The sequence below is a fragment of the Anomaloglossus baeobatrachus genome, chromosome 3, assembly GCF_048569485.1.
Source record: "Anomaloglossus baeobatrachus isolate aAnoBae1 chromosome 3, aAnoBae1.hap1, whole genome shotgun sequence".
Lineage (NCBI taxonomy): Eukaryota > Metazoa > Chordata > Amphibia > Anura > Aromobatidae > Anomaloglossus > Anomaloglossus baeobatrachus.
Window position 1 is genome coordinate 282,513,149 of NC_134355.1, and position 17,196 is coordinate 282,530,344.

General features: G+C 44.6%; 1 protein-coding gene across 1 annotated transcript in view; it reads right to left on the reverse strand.

Moving 5' to 3' along the window:
* ENPP1 (ectonucleotide pyrophosphatase/phosphodiesterase 1) overlaps window positions 1–17,196 on the reverse strand; it is a 136,711-nt gene that overhangs the window by 85,801 nt on the left and 33,714 nt on the right. Inside the window, exons 5-6 of the mRNA XM_075341480.1 lie at window positions 5,802–5,862; window positions 3,590–3,687 (exon numbers count right to left, since the gene is read on the reverse strand). Coding sequence (XP_075197595.1) covers window positions 3,590–3,687; window positions 5,802–5,862 — 159 coding nt within the window. The remainder of the gene's footprint in view (window positions 1–3,589; window positions 3,688–5,801; window positions 5,863–17,196) is intronic.

Consider the following 17,196-nt stretch of genomic DNA (forward strand, 5'->3'; position numbering starts at 1 on the left):
AATGAGTTGTAGTGTGCAACGCAGGCAGACGCGCTCTGCAAATGTCTTTGCACTAGTGGGACTATAGCAAAGTCCAATAGCCACGTATAGGATGCCACTAGGTACACTGAGTGTTTGCTAGTATAATGGCTTGGTTAGAATGAGTTGTAGTGTGCAACGCAGGCAGACGCGCTCTGCAAATGTCTTTGCACTAGTGGGACTATAGCAAAGTCCAATAGCCACGTATAGGATGCCACTAGGTACACTGAGTGTTTGCTAGTATAATGGCTTGGTTAGAATGAGTTGTAGTGTGCAACGCAGGCAGACGCGCTCTGCAAATGTCTTTGCACTAGTGGGACTATAGCAAAGTCCAATAGCCACGTATAGGATGCCACTAGGTACACTGAGTGTTTGCTAGTATAATGGCTTGGTTAGAATGAGTTGTAGTGTGCAACGCAGGCAGACGCGCTCTGCAAATGTCTTTGCACTAGTGGGACTATAGCAAAGTCCAATAGCCACGTATAGGATGCCACTAGGTACACTGAGTGTTTGCTAGTATAATGGCTTGGTTAGAATGAGTTGTAGTGTGCAACGCAGGCAGACGCGCTCTGCAAATGTCTTTGCACTAGTGGGACTATAGCAAAGTCCAATAGCCACGTATAGGATGCCACTAGGTACACTGAGTGTTTGCTAGTATAATGGCTTGGTTAGAATGAGTTGTAGTGTGCAACGCAGGCAGACGCGCTCTGCAAATGTCTTTGCACTAGTGGGACTATAGCAAAGTCCAATAGCCACGTATAGGATGCCACTAGGTACACTGAGTGTTTGCTAGTATAATGGCTTGGTTAGAATGAGTTGTAGTGTGCAACGCAGGCAGACGCGCTCTGCAAATGTCTTTGCACTAGTGGGACTATAGCAAAGTCCAATAGCCACGTATAGGATGCCACTAGGTACACTGAGTGTTTGCTAGTATAATGGCTTGGTTAGAATGAGTTGTAGTGTGCAACGCAGGCAGACGCGCTCTGCAAATGTCTTTGCACTAGTGGGACTATAGCAAAGTCCAATAGCCACGTATAGGATGCCACTAGGTACACTGAGTGTTTGCTAGTATAATGGCTTGGTTAGAATGAGTTGTAGTGTGCAACGCAGGCAGACGCGCTCTGCAAATGTCTTTGCACTAGTGGGACTATAGCAAAGTCCAATAGCCACGTATAGGATGCCACTAGGTACACTGAGTGTTTGCTAGTATAATGGCTTGGTTAGAATGAGTTGTAGTGTGCAACGCAGGCAGACGCGCTCTGCAAATGTCTTTGCACTAGTGGGACTATAGCAAAGTCCAATAGCCACGTATAGGATGCCACTAGGTACACTGAGTGTTTGCTAGTATAATGGCTTGGTTAGAATGAGTTGTAGTGTGCAATGCAGGCAGACGCGCTCTGCAAATGTCTTTGCACTAGTGGGACTATAGCAAAGTCCAATAGCCACGTATAGGATGCCACTAGGTACACTGAGTGTTTGCTAGTATAATGGCTTAGTTATCAGTTGGAGTGTGCAGAGGACAAGAGGGTACAGTGGCAGGATTGTGGTGCTCTGGGTAGAGGAATGGAAGACTGCCTTTCTATTCCCTCCTAATGGTGAAATGCAGGTAGGAAATCCCTGACCTGGGCTACACAGACGCTGTTGCTGTTTGCAGGACCTGTCACCTATGGCTCTCTGACCCTGCCGGTTGGAGCCCTTAAAAGGACTGCTATAAAGTGCTCTCCCTAAGCTGTCTAACGCTGTGTATGCAGCGCATACAGCTGTATCGGCTATAGGACTCAGGAAGACGGAGCTGCGACAGTGATGTCTGACACCAAAGACGCAGAAGGCAGATAATGGCGTCCGTGAAGAAAATGTCCGGTTTTATAATGCAGGGACATGTGACATGCAGATCCTATCACACATGCCGTTGCTTCTCTGGCTCAAAGTCCACTTAGCTGTGTGTGTGTCTGGGATTGGCTGACATGCTGGCCCGCCCCACAAGACGCGCGCGCTTAGGGAAGGAAGACAAGAAAAAAAAAAAAAAAAAATGGCGATCGCCATTATAGAAACAGCAGTGATCTGAAGGCGCTGTTCACGCACACTATACACTGAAATGTGATAATAGTTTAATTCACAGAGTGACTTACACTATTACAGCAGAAACCAAGCTATGATTTAGCTGTTTTTTGGCTGCTAGAACCGTTCTCGAACGTTTCTAGAACTACCGAGCTTTTGCAAAAAGCTCGAGTTCTAGTTCGATCTAGAACATGCCCCAAAATCACTCGAGCCGCGAACTGGAGAACCACGAACCACGAACCGCGCTCAACTCTAGTGCTGATGCATCCTGTAAAAGCATTAGTATTGTAACTTTTGGTAATAAAAAAGGGTTCCTTTCTTCTGCTATATGATTTGAATTTTTTTATGTCCTTTTGTTGTTTTTTTAACTCCAGAATTTTTGATGTAATCCACTAAAAAGACAATGCATGCCCATTGGACCTAAGCAAGTTTTCTTTTATCAAATTTCTGCAAGTATGAAAGGTAGGTAACTTCATTTTGGTAGCTTCCTAGCTCGAGCACCCTATCTACTCAGTGGATCACAAAATGTGGAGTCAACTATATATGCGTGTGCGAGGTAATTGCGGTCCCAGGACTGGTATTGTGATGGCTGGTGGGTGTGGACCCACTGCACCACTGGACATGCTTATCATGGAGAGGCATAACTAAGCAACTACTTGGTATTCTCTAGAGCCTCTGATGTTGAGGATAGGCTGAGCCACAGAGAGTCGCCAGGTACCACTCAGGCTTGCATCATCTGACATCCAGGTCAAGGCAGACATGCGACGTACAGAGAGCATAGGCAGATACATAGCCAGGCAGTGCGAGGTCAGGGCAGGCAACACAGGTTCAGTAAAATAACAAAGGGAAGGTTAAACGAGAAGCTAAGCCGGGTCAGAAAACAGGAGATACAAAACGAGAAGCACATATGAGAAAACTAGACAGAGAAAACTAGGAACAAAGGTCAGGCAAGGAATGGTGAGAGTGGCTGCTTAACAAATGCCCTGCTGCTTGAGGACTGGTCAGGGAAAATAAATCCTGCATGCCACAGGAGGGCCAAATTACTGCAGGATCTGGCAGAGCCTCCCTATAGCCAGGTGGAGTCAGAAGGAGAGAGCAGCAGTACTAGCAGTGCTGCAAACAGGGGTTTCCGCGTGCAGTCCTGAGCGGTGCAGTGAGTAGGCGGGCGTTGCAAATCTATGGAGGTTACAGGCATAACAGGTATTTTCACGTGACTAAACTGAAAGTTAATGTTAGATTGGTGTAAGTAGTAGAAAAAAATATTGAATCTATTTTTTCACACTGTAATTATATTTACAATGTGTTTGCTGTTGGGATATGCTAAAAGGTTTTAAAATGTAGGTTTGCTTTCAGTGCATTTAAGATTATATTCAAATATTTTTCTTTCTTTAATTTAAAGGTTTTATGTACTTATTTAACATATAGTAGAAGTCAGATATTATCAAAAATGTCACCTATGAAAAAAGTGTTAATCTTATCTTAAACATCTCGGTTAACAGGAAACAGTACTTACTTAACTTGCTGATGACTGGAAGAAGACCACCCCATGTTTGTAAATACTCTGCTCTAAACCCATCCAAAGAAAATAAGATGACAGGAGGCCGAGAGAACCTTAGAAATAAAGTAATAAATATAAAAAGGTTGCACGGGGTTAATGACACAAGACCTTCCTCCACGAACAGAACCACAACTGTCAATGCATTGTGTCCGATATTGCAGCTCAGGACAGTTTCACACGTCCGACATTCAAAGCCCAATTAAAGATCATGTAGACACATAGATAAAGTTGTCAAATTTGTGTCAGGAGATCCCCAGCTGGTTTGGACATTGTGTTCGATACTCATAATGTGAATGGCAGACAAGTGAAACCGGCTCAGCTGAAGTAAATGCTAGGCTCCCATCTGCGTCAGCTTTTCCATAGATTATGTGAAATGTGATGGGCAGATCTACAGTGACATTGAAGATGTCTGACAGAAGAAGAAGAGGGCTCTCCCTCTGTCAGTCCATCAGCTCTCTAATGTTACCATAGATGCCAATGGCTTTCCTGACAAAGACCCTCAAATCTAGGATAGGCAGTCCCTTTTTAGGCTATGAGCTCTATTAGGGAAAAACTAGAAATAAGCTTAAATAAATAGCTCATCTGCCCACCCCAAAAAAATGAAGAAAATGAGTCAAGAAAACGAAAAGTATCTAAGAACAAAATTAATTAAAACCACTAAGAAATATAAAATTTCAGTTATGCAGATGGCCCATGAAAAAAATGCATTTTTTTGTAGAAAAGCACTACACAGTAAAAAAGAAAAAAAAAATATTTGGTGTATATGCGCCAATCTGCATTTCTTGTATACTACAATAGAGGGTGAAGTTTTGCTTAGTTATTTTGTAAGTCAGGACTGTATCCTGGTAGATGTAAGAGCAAAAACTTTAACCAGATCATTAATCTGTGGTGGTCAGAAGAGAGCCCTGAGAACCCCCCTCATACCTGCCAACATTCGCGACTCTTCTTTTAATTAGCCGGCTTCCAACGATGTCCCATGTGTGTTTCTCAGCAACAATGATGTCAGGCCAGCTTTTCAGAAGAGGCGAAACATCAGGTTTGGTCAACTCTATCCTTGACGCCTTTTCTAAGTAGCTGGCCTGACATCATCATTGCTGAGAAACCCACGTGACATCGTTGCAAGCCGGCTAATTAAAAGAAGAGCCGCTCGCATGGGGGGGTAAAATCAGCATGATCGCATGTAGTGTGCGCACAAACAAAAAACACTTACCCTCCCCTGAAAGTGCTCTATTTATGGCTGGCTGCATGTGGGCAAAGACCCCAACTTCCAATCAGTAACTTCAAATGAAGTTCAGGGCAAGTCCTGGTCCAGAACAGTACTTTATAAAAAGTTTGGCTGAACCAACAGAACCCGAACTTCCATGGGTCCACTCATGTCTAGTCAAGAATGCCATCAGGTAAGAAGCGATTCTTAGGGGTACTTTGCACACTACGACATCGCAGGTGCGATGTTGGTGGGGTCAAATTGAAAGTGACGCACATCCGGCATCGCAGGCGACATCGTAGTGTGTAAAGCCTAGATGATACGATTAACGAGCGCAAAAGCGTCGTAATCATATCATCGGTGTAGCGTCGGCATAATCCATAAATTACGCTGACACGATGGTCCGATGTTGTTTCTCGCTCCAGCAGCAGCACACATCGCTGTGTGTGAAGCCGCAGGAGCGAAGAACATCTCCTACCGGCGTCACCACGGCTCCCGTAGGATATGCGGAAGGGAGAAGGTGGGCGGGATGTTTACATCCCGCTCATCTCCGCCCCTCCGCTCCTATTGGCCGCCTGCCGTGTGACGTCGCAGTGATGCTGTACGACCAGCCCCCTTAATAAGGAGGCGGGTCGCTGGCCAGATCGACGTCCCAGGACAGGTGAGTCCATGTGAAGCTGCCGTAGCGATAATGTTCACTACGGCAGCTATCACAAGGATATCGCAGCTGCGACGGGGGCGGGGACTATTGCGCTCGGCATCGAAGCATCGGCTTGTGATGTCGCAGTGTGCCAAGTACCCCTTAGGGTTCTCATCCAACCGCCACAGTAACACTGCTGCTGGACCTGGTCCTGCAAATAAATTTCTAAAATCTTGATTATTTAGTAGAATAACTCTTAATAAAATGTAGCACTTTTGTATATTATCAATCTTGAATTCCACAAAGAAATTGCAGCAACTTACCCAGTTGGGCAGAGTGGAATTGGAATATCCTCACATTTCTCTTCTACCCAGCTCTTGTTTCCTAAATGAATGTATTAAAAACAATGTCACTTAGAGAAACTAATATATTTGACATAGGTCATGTACAGTGCAATAACCTATTACTACAGATGAGTGTATTAATCTGCTCCCAATCAACTTGAATTTCCTGAAATTCTATGGTTATAGCTCATCATGTCAGGCACTGCTAAGCGGGCTTTCCCATGATGCCTTGCATTTTTCACATTACATGGTCTAGCGCAGCCAGAGAGCAGGAACTATCATGAGGATTATAAAATATGTGGGCCGGCCAAGCATCAGCCATTCTTAGGATTGCGCATTATCGATCGGAGGTCACAGCGCATTCCTCCTAGGGATAGAAAAAGGCACTAAATATGATTGTGTTGCTCTACTGCCAAAGCATATTGAAAATGAGACTGCTAGTCTCAATCTGTGAATGACCAACTAAAGATTAAATTGATAGGAAGGTGCTGGTCCTGCAGAGTCAGTGCGACTGTGAATTGAATGATCTGTTATATATGGCAGAAAGATCAACTTAACACCATTTTTTAATTCTTCAATATTAGGAATAGGAGTGCAGGGTAGGCTAGAGAGGTGATGGTAATGATGGGATATCTAATTATCAGGGAAACAGGACATGCTGTTACAAAGACAGGGTTTGTTAAACAGTGTGTAGTCTTCCTGGTGCTCGAGTTTAACATCGCGGATCAAGTTATTAATTTACTGGGAGTGGCTAGTGAGGACTCAGCGATAATGGTGTACCGATGACAAGTAAGAGGTGGGTGGATGGTCTTCAAGAAAGTTTTAAGGGATTTAAGCCAAAGCTTAAGGCAAGGAAATGAAGGTCAATATTCTTTGAAATATTACCTGTACCATGCTAGAGAGGCAGGAAGAGACTATGGTGTGAATAAGTGAAGGAGGTGAATAAGTGGATCAAGACTTGTTGTAGAAAAGAGGGTTTTGGTTTGAGGGAGAAATTGTTTGACTGCTTTGTTGGCTACAGGCTCTATGGAAGGGATGGGCTGCACATCATTGGGGAGGGTGCAGCGGTGCTGGGGAAAGAATGGCTAGAAGATAGATGAGTGTTTAGAGACCTTGGGAGGGAGGGTAATTATTGCACGGGAGGGAATGTTAGTGTTGTTAGTGACTTGGGCCAAACTAATGAAAGTAGGGGTAGGGTTATATTAATGCCATAAACCTCACCAATAAAATGGAGGAATTAAACTTTATATTGCGGGAAGAAAATTATGACATTGTGAGATACCAAAAAATGGCTGGAGGAGAGCTATGTCTGGGCTAGTAATTTATGGGACTATAGTCTGTTCAGGAATGATGGTACAAATAAGTGAGGGGGCATCCTGCATGATAATTTACCCATCCTGCATGATAATTTACATGAGGCACATAAAAATGTAGAGTTCCTATGGGTGAAGATAAGGAGAGGGAGTAAGAATACCGTATTTTTTGCTTTATAAGATGAACCTGATTATAAGACGCACCCCCAAATTTGGTGAAGGAAAAGATAATTTTTTTTTTAATGTTAAATGGGGTCCGTCTTATAATGCCAGTGTCCATCTAACAAATCATATAGGGTATATGTCCCTCATAGCCTCCATCCTAAAATTAGCCCCCTTAATCTGGATATGGACCCCTTATATTGAATATAGCCCCCCTTGTGCTGACACATGTCCCCGATTGATGGCACACGTCCCCTATTGCTGGCACATGTCCCCCATTGATGGAACACGTCCCCTATTTATGGCACATGTCCCCCATCGATGGAACACGTGCCCTATTTATGGCACATGTCCCCCTGTGCTGGAACACGTCCTCTATTGCTGGCACATGTCTTCTATTGATGGAACACGTCCCCTATTGCTGGCACATATCCCCTACAGCTGGCACAGGTCTCCTATATAGATGGCACACGTCCCCTACTGCTGGCACAGGTCTCCTATAAATGACACACGTCCCCCTGTGCTGCCCATGGCCCCCTATGGATGGCACACCTCCCCCTGTGTTTGATATGGCCCCCTATGGATGGCACACCTCCCCCTGTGTTAGATATGGCCCCCTATGGATGGCACACCTCCCCCTGTGTTAGATATGGCCCCCTATGGATGGCACACCTCCCCCTGTGTTAGATATGGCCCCCTATGGATGGCACACCTCCCCCTGTGTTAGATATGGTCCCCTATGGATGGCACACCTCCCCCTGTGTTAGATATGGCCCCCTATGGATGGCACACCTCCCAGTGTTAGATATGGCCCCATGCTGCTGCCCATAGTAAAATAAAACACTCTTTCCTTACCTTCTCCAGTGCTGTCCTCCCTCGTGTCTCCCTCCATGCTGCTGAGCTCCTGCACTTCCTGGTTCATGGTGCTGGTCATGTGATCAGCACAGCAGAGTGATATCATCTCTGCGTGCCTGATCACAGTGGCAGCAGAGGGACCAGGAGATCAGCGCTGGAGGAGGTAAATAAAGAGTTTTTTATTTTACTATGGGCAGCAGCATAGGGGCCATATCTAACATGGGGGGGGGCATGTGCCATCAAAGGGGGGGCGCAGGCAGATATAATATGCGCCGCTGCCCCAGCCCATCACCGCGGTGCAGTTTCAACACCACGGTGATGGACAGCGATAGTGGATATTATATGAGCGGGAGCAGGAGATCTAACACTGCCTCCTGCAGCTTTCACCAGTCCCCAGCAGCACTCCAGATATAATATATTATATATATATATATATACATATACATATACATATACATATACATATATACACATACCCCCTCCCCCCGTATATTCTGATTATAAGACGCACCCCCTACTTTCCCCCAAAATTTGGGGGAACAAAAGTGCGTCTTATAAAAAGTGAAAAATATGATAATACAATTCTGACAGGGATTTGTTACAAGTGTTTGGAGAATTAAAGCACTAGGGAAAAAGTAGAAATCAAGGCTGCTTGGAGAGCGACTCACCACCAAAAAAAGTAAAAATAATCCAAACATTTTCTTCAACTACTTAAGCGCTAAGAGACTGAAAAATGATAGCCTTATAGCATTGGCCCTCTCAAAAATACTCTGCCTAAAATATTGGAAGTGAAGGCTTGTTCATTAAAAAAAACTTCTCTATTGTATTTATACAAGTAAATCCCATGACAGATGACATGACCAGGTACACCATAAATTCTCAATTAAATGTGACCGACATAACCCAGCAGGAAGTACTATATGGCATCACTTCAAAAACACTAAAATTGACAAATCATCAAGCCCAGATGGCATACACCCCTGTGTATGGGAATGAAATACTTTGTCAGACCATTATTTCTAATATTTATGATCTCCATAATAACAGGGTCGGTCCCACAGGATTGGCAAATGTGGTGCAAATATTCAAAAAGGAGTCAAGGACAGAGCCCTGAAATTAAAGGTATGAATTTAAGCTCTACTGTGGATAAAATCTTAGAGGTTTTTTTTTCAAAGGTACTATTCTGAAGCACTGGCGGACACAGACTGAAAAAGGCCTTTGTGCAAGAACAATTTATGGGCCCTTTGCAGCCTAAGAGCTCATGAAAATGTACAATTCCATCTGCTTTCGATGTAGAAATGGGCCCCTGTGATTCTGAACAGGTTGCACCAATGATATCTCTGCTCCTGTTCTGAAGTATATCAATAAAAATAACCACATAACTCAGCATCAACACAGATGTATGAGGATCGGTCCTGTCAAATTAATCTGTTTAGCTTCTATGAAGAGGTAAGTTCCAGACTTACCAGGGTAAGAGTATTGATGTTTTCTATCTGGACTTTTCAAGGCATTCAATATGGTGGCACACAAAGAGGATGGTACATAAAATGAGAACAATGGGGCTGTGTGTGTCGATTTTCCCTGTCCATGATGCCATACAGTTAGGTCCAGAAATATTTGGACAGTGACACAAGTTTTGTTATTTTAGCTGTTTACAAAAACATGTTCAGAAATACAATTATATATATAATATGGGCTGAAAGTGCACACTCCCAGCTGCAATATGAGAGTTTTCACATCCAAATCGGAGAAAGGGTTTAGGAATCATAGCTCTGTAATGCATAGCCTCCTCTTTTTCAAGGGACCAAAAGTAATTGGACAAGGGACTCTAAGGGCTGCAATTAACTCTGAAGGCGTCTCCCTCGTTAACCTGTAATCAATGAAGTAGTTAAAAGGTCTGGGGTTGATTACAGGTGTGTGGTTTTGCATTTGGAATCTGTTGCTGTGACCAGACAACATGCGGTCTAAGGAACTCTCAATTGCGGTGAAGCAGAACATCCTGAGGCTGAAAAAAAAGAAAAATCCATCAGAGAGATAGCAGACATGCTTGGAGTAGCAAAATCAACAGTCGGGTACATTCTGAGAAAAAAGGAATTGACTGGTGAGCTTGGGAACTCAAAAAGGCCTGGGCGTCCACGGATGACAACAGTGGTGGATGATCGCCGCATACTTTCTTTGGTGAAGAAGAACCCGTTCACAACATCAACTGAAGTCCAGAACACTCTCAGTGAAGTAGGTGTATCTGTCTCTAAGTCAACAGTAAAGAGAAGACTCCATGAAAGTAAATACAAAAGGGTTCACATCTAGATGCAAACCATTCATCAATTCCAAAAATAGACAGGCCAGAGTTAAATTTGCTGAAAAACACCTCATGAAGCCAGCTCAGTTGTGGAAAAGTATTCTATGGACAGATGAGACAAAGATCAACCTGTACCAGAATGATGGGAAGAAAAAAGTTTGGAGAAGAAAGGGAACGGCACATGATCCAAGGCACACCACATCCTCTGTAAAACATGGTGGAGGCAACATGATGGCATGGGCATGCATGGCTTTCAATGGCACTGGATCACTTGTGTTTATTGATGACATAACAGCAGACAAGAGTAGCCGGATGAATTCTGAAGTGTACCGGGATATACTTTCAGCCCAGATTCAGCCAAATGCCGCAAAGTTGATCGGACGGCGCTTCATAGTACAGATGGACAATGACCCCAAGCATACAGCCAAAGCTACCCAGGAGTTCATGAGTGCAAAAAAGTGGAACATTCTGCAATGGCCAAGTCAATCACCAGATCTTAACCCAATTGAGCATGCATTTCACTTGCTCAAATCCAGACTTAAGACGGAAAGACCCACAAACAAACAAGACCTGTAGGCTGTGGCTGTAAAGGCCTGGCAAAGCATTAAGAAGGAGGAAACCCAGCGTTTGGTGATGTCCATGGGTTCCAGACTTAAGGCAGTGATTGCCTCCAAAGGATTCGCAACAAAATATTGAAAATAAAAATATTTTGTTTGTGTTTGGTTTATTTGTCCAATTACTTTTGACCTCCTAAAATGTGGAGTGTTTGTAAAGAAATGTGTACAATTCCTACAATTTCTATCAGATATTTTTGTTCAAACCTTCAAATTAAATGTTACAATCTGCACTTGAATTCTGTTGTAGAGATTTCATTTCAAATCCAATGTGGTGGCATGCAGAGCCCAACTCGCGAAAATTGTGTCACTGTCCAAATATTTCTGGACCTAACTGTATATACTATAGTGCAGCTGCTGCCAAAGCTGTAATTTCTGGACCAACACTGCCAGACATGTTCTTGCCTTCCCTATCCTAATTCTCTACCGAGCAGCTTCTGCCACCTCGCAGTCATACCAGCCAAACATTCCCTGGCTGCCCGCTGTGTTTTAAAGTACTATACTATACTACTACTACCAGGGCTACTGTTTCTATACTGCCAGGCATTTCCTTGTCTTCGACTCTTATTTTTGCACTTCATAGCCTCTGCCACTTCCTCAAGATGCCCAGAAAGAGCTCCTGCGTTTGTCCAGTGAGTTGTATGGTTATACTTAGTGTTGAGTGAGTAGTTGACTATTCGTACTCGCCATGCTGTTAGTGAGTTCTTTTCGCTACTCGCATATTCGTTACGAGTAGCGGGCGCAATGTAAGTCAATGGGAAATGCTTGCTAAGTAGCGAGTAACCCCAAAGCCGCACTATTCGCTACTCGCTCGAAAAGTACGACTGTCTGGTTACTCACTACTTAGCGAGTATTTCCCATTGACCTACATTGCACCTGCTACTCGTAACGAATATGCAAGTAGCGGACAATACTCGCTAACAGCATAACGAGTACAAATAGTTAACTACTCGCTCAACACTAGTTATAATGAATGGGGCGTACACAAAGATGAAACACCACTCAAAACATAGAAATTGTTTTTTTCTCTGGATGACAAGCAAATGCTTCTTCTTGAAAACAGTTTACCTGTTACCAAATAAAAAAAGGGATAACTTTTCGTTACCTTGCTAAAATTCCTTTTTAATGTGTTAAACACCGAGAACAGCAAACCTGTTGCAGATCCTAAGAAAGGGATTTTTTTTTTAACTTTTAACTGAAAATCCATTACGTATTCACTTTTAAAACAACTACGGTAACCTTTTCTTGCTCCTTAAATACAGGAATTGGATAGTTTGACAAAACCTATCGCTTCTTCATTTAACAAAGAAAAAAAACCTCTTGAAACTCCCCAAAAAGAAATAAATTCTTTACTACCGATCAGCATCAGTTTTCACCATGCCAGATTCTAATATACAAGTGACCTCAATTTAAACTCTGTGTTAAAAAGCTCAAAAGGAGTTCAATACAGTCCTAGGAGAAGTCAATGTTATAAATCTTTTTCGGGCAATTAGAGGCTTTGCAGTGTTGAGATTTGCAGCAAAGTTATTCAATGGCCATTGATTTTTATTGGGTGAATACTCCGTGCAGCTTATTTATTTGAATTTAAAAAGGTCTGCCAATCCTTACCAAATACCATATGGTATGGTGTATCAAACAGGTGTTTGCGCACAGTGCCAAGGGAAACCTTAACATGCCAACTCTCTGCCTGCAGGGTCTCAGGATCTATTAATTTCTCCCATGGAGTTACAGCAAGGTAGTTATATGCAGCAAAAGTTAATTACTTTTTTGTATACATAGTAAGAAGGTGACCGGCTTCATTCTTAATGGCCGGTATGTACCACACAAGTGGTGTAAACCTGGAAGTCGATGCTGGTACTTGTGGTGCCACGTTTTGATTATTGTATTCACAGAGCCAGGTTCATGGATGGCTGTAGAGATGGGTGGGATGGGCCATTCACATACAACGCTCATGAGTGTGTCTGATGTGTCACATGATACAGGTTACATGGAGTCAGTGTGTGTCTGACATGCAGAGAGTCTGCAGCCAGAATGATAATTGATGGGCTGAGAGGTTCTGTGTAGCCACCGGCAGGAGTCCGTGACTGGAGGCTGCCATACCTCCGGTGCGGGCGTACCACAGATTTTACAGCCCAGGTGTCTGAGGAGCAGCCTCTGGGAGAGGAAAAGAGGCTCTTGGACTCAGGAAAGAGGTGATGAAGCCCCTCTGAAAGGATCCCCTGAGAGAGGGTTTGTTACAGATCACAGGGGTCAGTGGGATAACAGACTGAAATCTGTGAGTGTGTTTCTCTAATCCAGAAGAGACTCCTGTTATGTTTGAGGAGCGGTTTATGTATTTTAATAAACTGCTGGACTTTTTAAATGAACTGTGTTCCTGTGTGCTACCTTGAGACCAGCAAGTGAGTGAGTAACCCCATTATACAGTGTGAACTGGGAGAAATATTACAACATACATGTCTGGACTATAGTTTTGCCCTTTATTGAATACATATATCTCTATTTGAATTATACATTTGTGGTAATTGTTTTAATTTCTTTCAGTTTTTTTAGAGAGGGAGTTCACTCGGACACACTGAATTGGACTGGCTGTGCTAATTGCTGATTTTTTTTTTAAACTTAAAGGAGTTATCCGACATACACTCCAAAACAAATTGTAAGCTAATCTGTGCTGTATTGTCATATAAATCACCCCTACATTGTTATTTTCTGTTTTCTAACTTTTGTTTCTCTTGAATTCACCCTTTATTCCCTGCAGCTCTTGTTTACATTTAGCTCCAACAAACATGACAATTTCCTGTATTCTTGGTTGCCAAACCTCAGTCAGAGCTGTCACCGCCCAGCCTCAGTGTACAGGAACGCCCCCTGCCCGGCCTCAGTGTACAGGAACGCCCCCTGCCCGGCCTCAGTGTACAGGAACGCCCCCTGCCCGGCCTCAGTGTACAGGAACGCCCCCTGCCCGGCCTCAGTGTACAGGAACGCCCCCTGCCCGGCCTCAGTGTACAGGAACGCCCCCTGCCCGGCCTCAGTGTACAGGAACGCCCCCTGCCCGGCCTCAGTGTACAGGAACGCCCCCTGCCCGGCCTCAGTGTACAGGAACGCCCCCTGCCCGGCCTCAGTGTACAGGAACGCCCCCTGCCCGGCCTCAGTGTACAGGAACGCCCCCTGCCCGGCCTCAGTGTACAGGAACGCCCCCTGCCCGGCCTCAGTGTACAGGAACGCCCCCTGCCCGGCCTCAGTGTACAGGAACGCCCCCTGCCCGGCCTCAGTGTACAGGAACGCCCCCTGCCCGGCCTCAGTGTACAGGAACGCCCCCTGCCCGGCCTCAGTGTACAGGAACGCCCCCTGCCCGGCCTCAGTGTACAGGAACGCCCCCTGCCCTCCCTCTGCACATTCAATGGCTGTCAGTATTCTGCCCAGCACCTGACCTCTCAGCATGTGACAGAGCAGAGATCCAGCTTCTCTCATCTGTGACACAGCAATCAGCTCACATCCCATCCACAATGGTAACAGAAAGAGATGTTCCTCACCCCTTATAGATAAATGAATACTGTGTAAGGCAGACTATATATAGCACCCAATGTGAGTCTATAGAAGATATATACGCCATGTATGTATGGTACATGTGAGTGTGTGTGCGTGGTTTGTGTCATATAGTTATGTGTATACATATATATATATATATATATATATATATATATATATATATATATACATATATATATACACACACATAGATTCTCCAGGCTTATCCCTCTATGTGTCACTATATGAATTGACACATTGGGCTCAGAATGTGGAATATGCAGCTTGCATACGAGTGGTCACATGACCATTCATTCTGACTGTCGACAACTGTGTCTGCTGCATGTGATGTGAGGATTCACATATCTACACTGTGTAGCAGCAAGCAAGATATAGTGCGATAATAACAATAATCATCATCATCTACAATAAAATATAGTTACTGCAGATTTTTGTGAAAAATCTCGACCACTATTTTTTCCTTGGGCTACATGGTATTTTGGTCATGCTGTCATACATCACAGCATGCCTATGTCACTACTAGCATGATGCAGGTCTGTGAGGTGGCTTTCATTTCCGCACTGGTAATAGCCACCCGTCCCTCACAGCATCACTCTTTCAATGGCATCAACATTGTGGATGCACATACAGTTGAAAACAAGAAGGAATCATAAGCTCCCTGCTCCATCTTTCACCCTGTTTATGTGAGCTGAGAGTCAGCACTGTGTGCATGATGTCCCTATATCGCACCCTCTGTACTGAGCTTCAGGACACACGCTGCAGAAAATGGAGCAGCAGGGAAATGAGGAAAGGTGAGTAAATTATTATTTGTCAAATTTTATACATAAATGGGGAGAAATATGTGTGTTCACATAGTGTTGGGCAGAGATGGCGTCACCACACCGGTGCACTTGGGCAAGTGCCAGGGTCCTGTACAAACTGAGGCCAACTCGCTGTTGGGGACACTGTCAGCCTTGTTTGCTTGACGGTGTCCCCAGCTCTTTATGATGTATGGTGCCCACCGCCCTGGTAACTGTCTCCCCCCTCCCCCGTGCACTCTCCTCTTGTGCGCTGTCTCATCAGTATGTGCTGAGTGCAGCGTTATGAGCTCCTGGCTTCTAAATACTAAGAAGCTGGGTGCTTACCTATCCCCACCAGATGGCACATCCTCGCCACCTCTGCGTTGCCCGCAGCACTGTGATGAGATGCAGAGTGATGACATCATCACACTGGGCTGCTGGATGACATGCGGCCTCCCTACTCTGCTACACTCCCTTGTTTCTGGTCACATGGCTAATTTGCATGCAATGCCCTAGAAGGGCTTTCCATGCACAGTAGTCATATGTAGTTCCTCAAGTGACACTGACAAGCACCTCTGCTGCAGCTGTGGCTAGGACTAGGAGAAAATGTTGGCCCTGCTGGAGCTTAATAATGCTTAGTAATTATTCTGGGTACAGCCAGGCCACCACTCTTCACCGGGCACGATATCAAAATCACAGTTGTAATGCCCTGATGGCAGCCCAGAGCACTCAGATCATATTTCAGAGATGTCTCAAGCAGCTTTTACTATAGCGGTCCCTATAAGGCCCAGTGCCCATGCTGTGTAGTTTTGACATATATTTTGAGAAATCTGCAGCTAAATTTGCATGTCCATTGTGAAGCCAGCAAAGTGTATTAGAATTCATAAGGGCTGTGGCCACGTTGCTTATTCTTCTCTTGCGTATTTGGTGCAGATTTGTTGCCGAAAAAAAGAAATCTTCAACAAATACACAAGGGCAAAATACTCAACGTGGGCACAGGCACTTCTCAATTCTCATATACTTTACTGGCATAACAATGGACATGCAGATTTTGCTGCAGCTTTCTTAAAATCAGTGTCAAAATCTGCATCAGAATGTGCTGTGTGGAGCTGACAGGAGCGGCGGCTGAGTAGCGCGATCAGCTGGACTGTCACTGAGGTTACCCGCGGCCACCGCTGCATCCAGGTAACCTCAGTGACAGCTCAGCCGATCGCGCGGCTGTCTTCATTAGCTGCGTGGAGGTGACCGTAGCGGCGGTGTATTATGCAGCTCCTGTCACCTGCATGCAGCAGAGCTGGATGCGACGCTGGAGGAACGTGGATTACGCCGGACAAGGAGGGCTTTGTTGTGGGTAATAAATTGGTATTGAGGGAATTTGTTAGTGTTTTTTATTTCTAATAAAGGATTTTTCGGGTGTGTGTGTTTTTTAACTGTAATTTACAGATTAATCATGGAAGGTATCTCGGTCAGACGCCTGACATGATTAATCTAGGACTTATTGGCAGCTATGGGCTGCCAATAAGTCCTTATTACCCCGATTTGCCAATGCAACAGGGCAAATCGGGAATAGCCGGGTACAGTCCCAGAACTGTCGCATCTAATGTATGCGGCAATTCTGAGCGGCGCTGGCTGATATTGTTAGGCTGGGGGGCTCCCCATAACGTGGGGCTACCCATCCTGAGAATACCAGCCTTCAGCCTTATGGCTTTATCTGGCTGGTATTAAAATAGGGGGGACCTCACGCCGGATTTTTTAATTATTTATTTATTTATTTTACTGCACAGTATAGACACGCCCACCGGCTGCTGT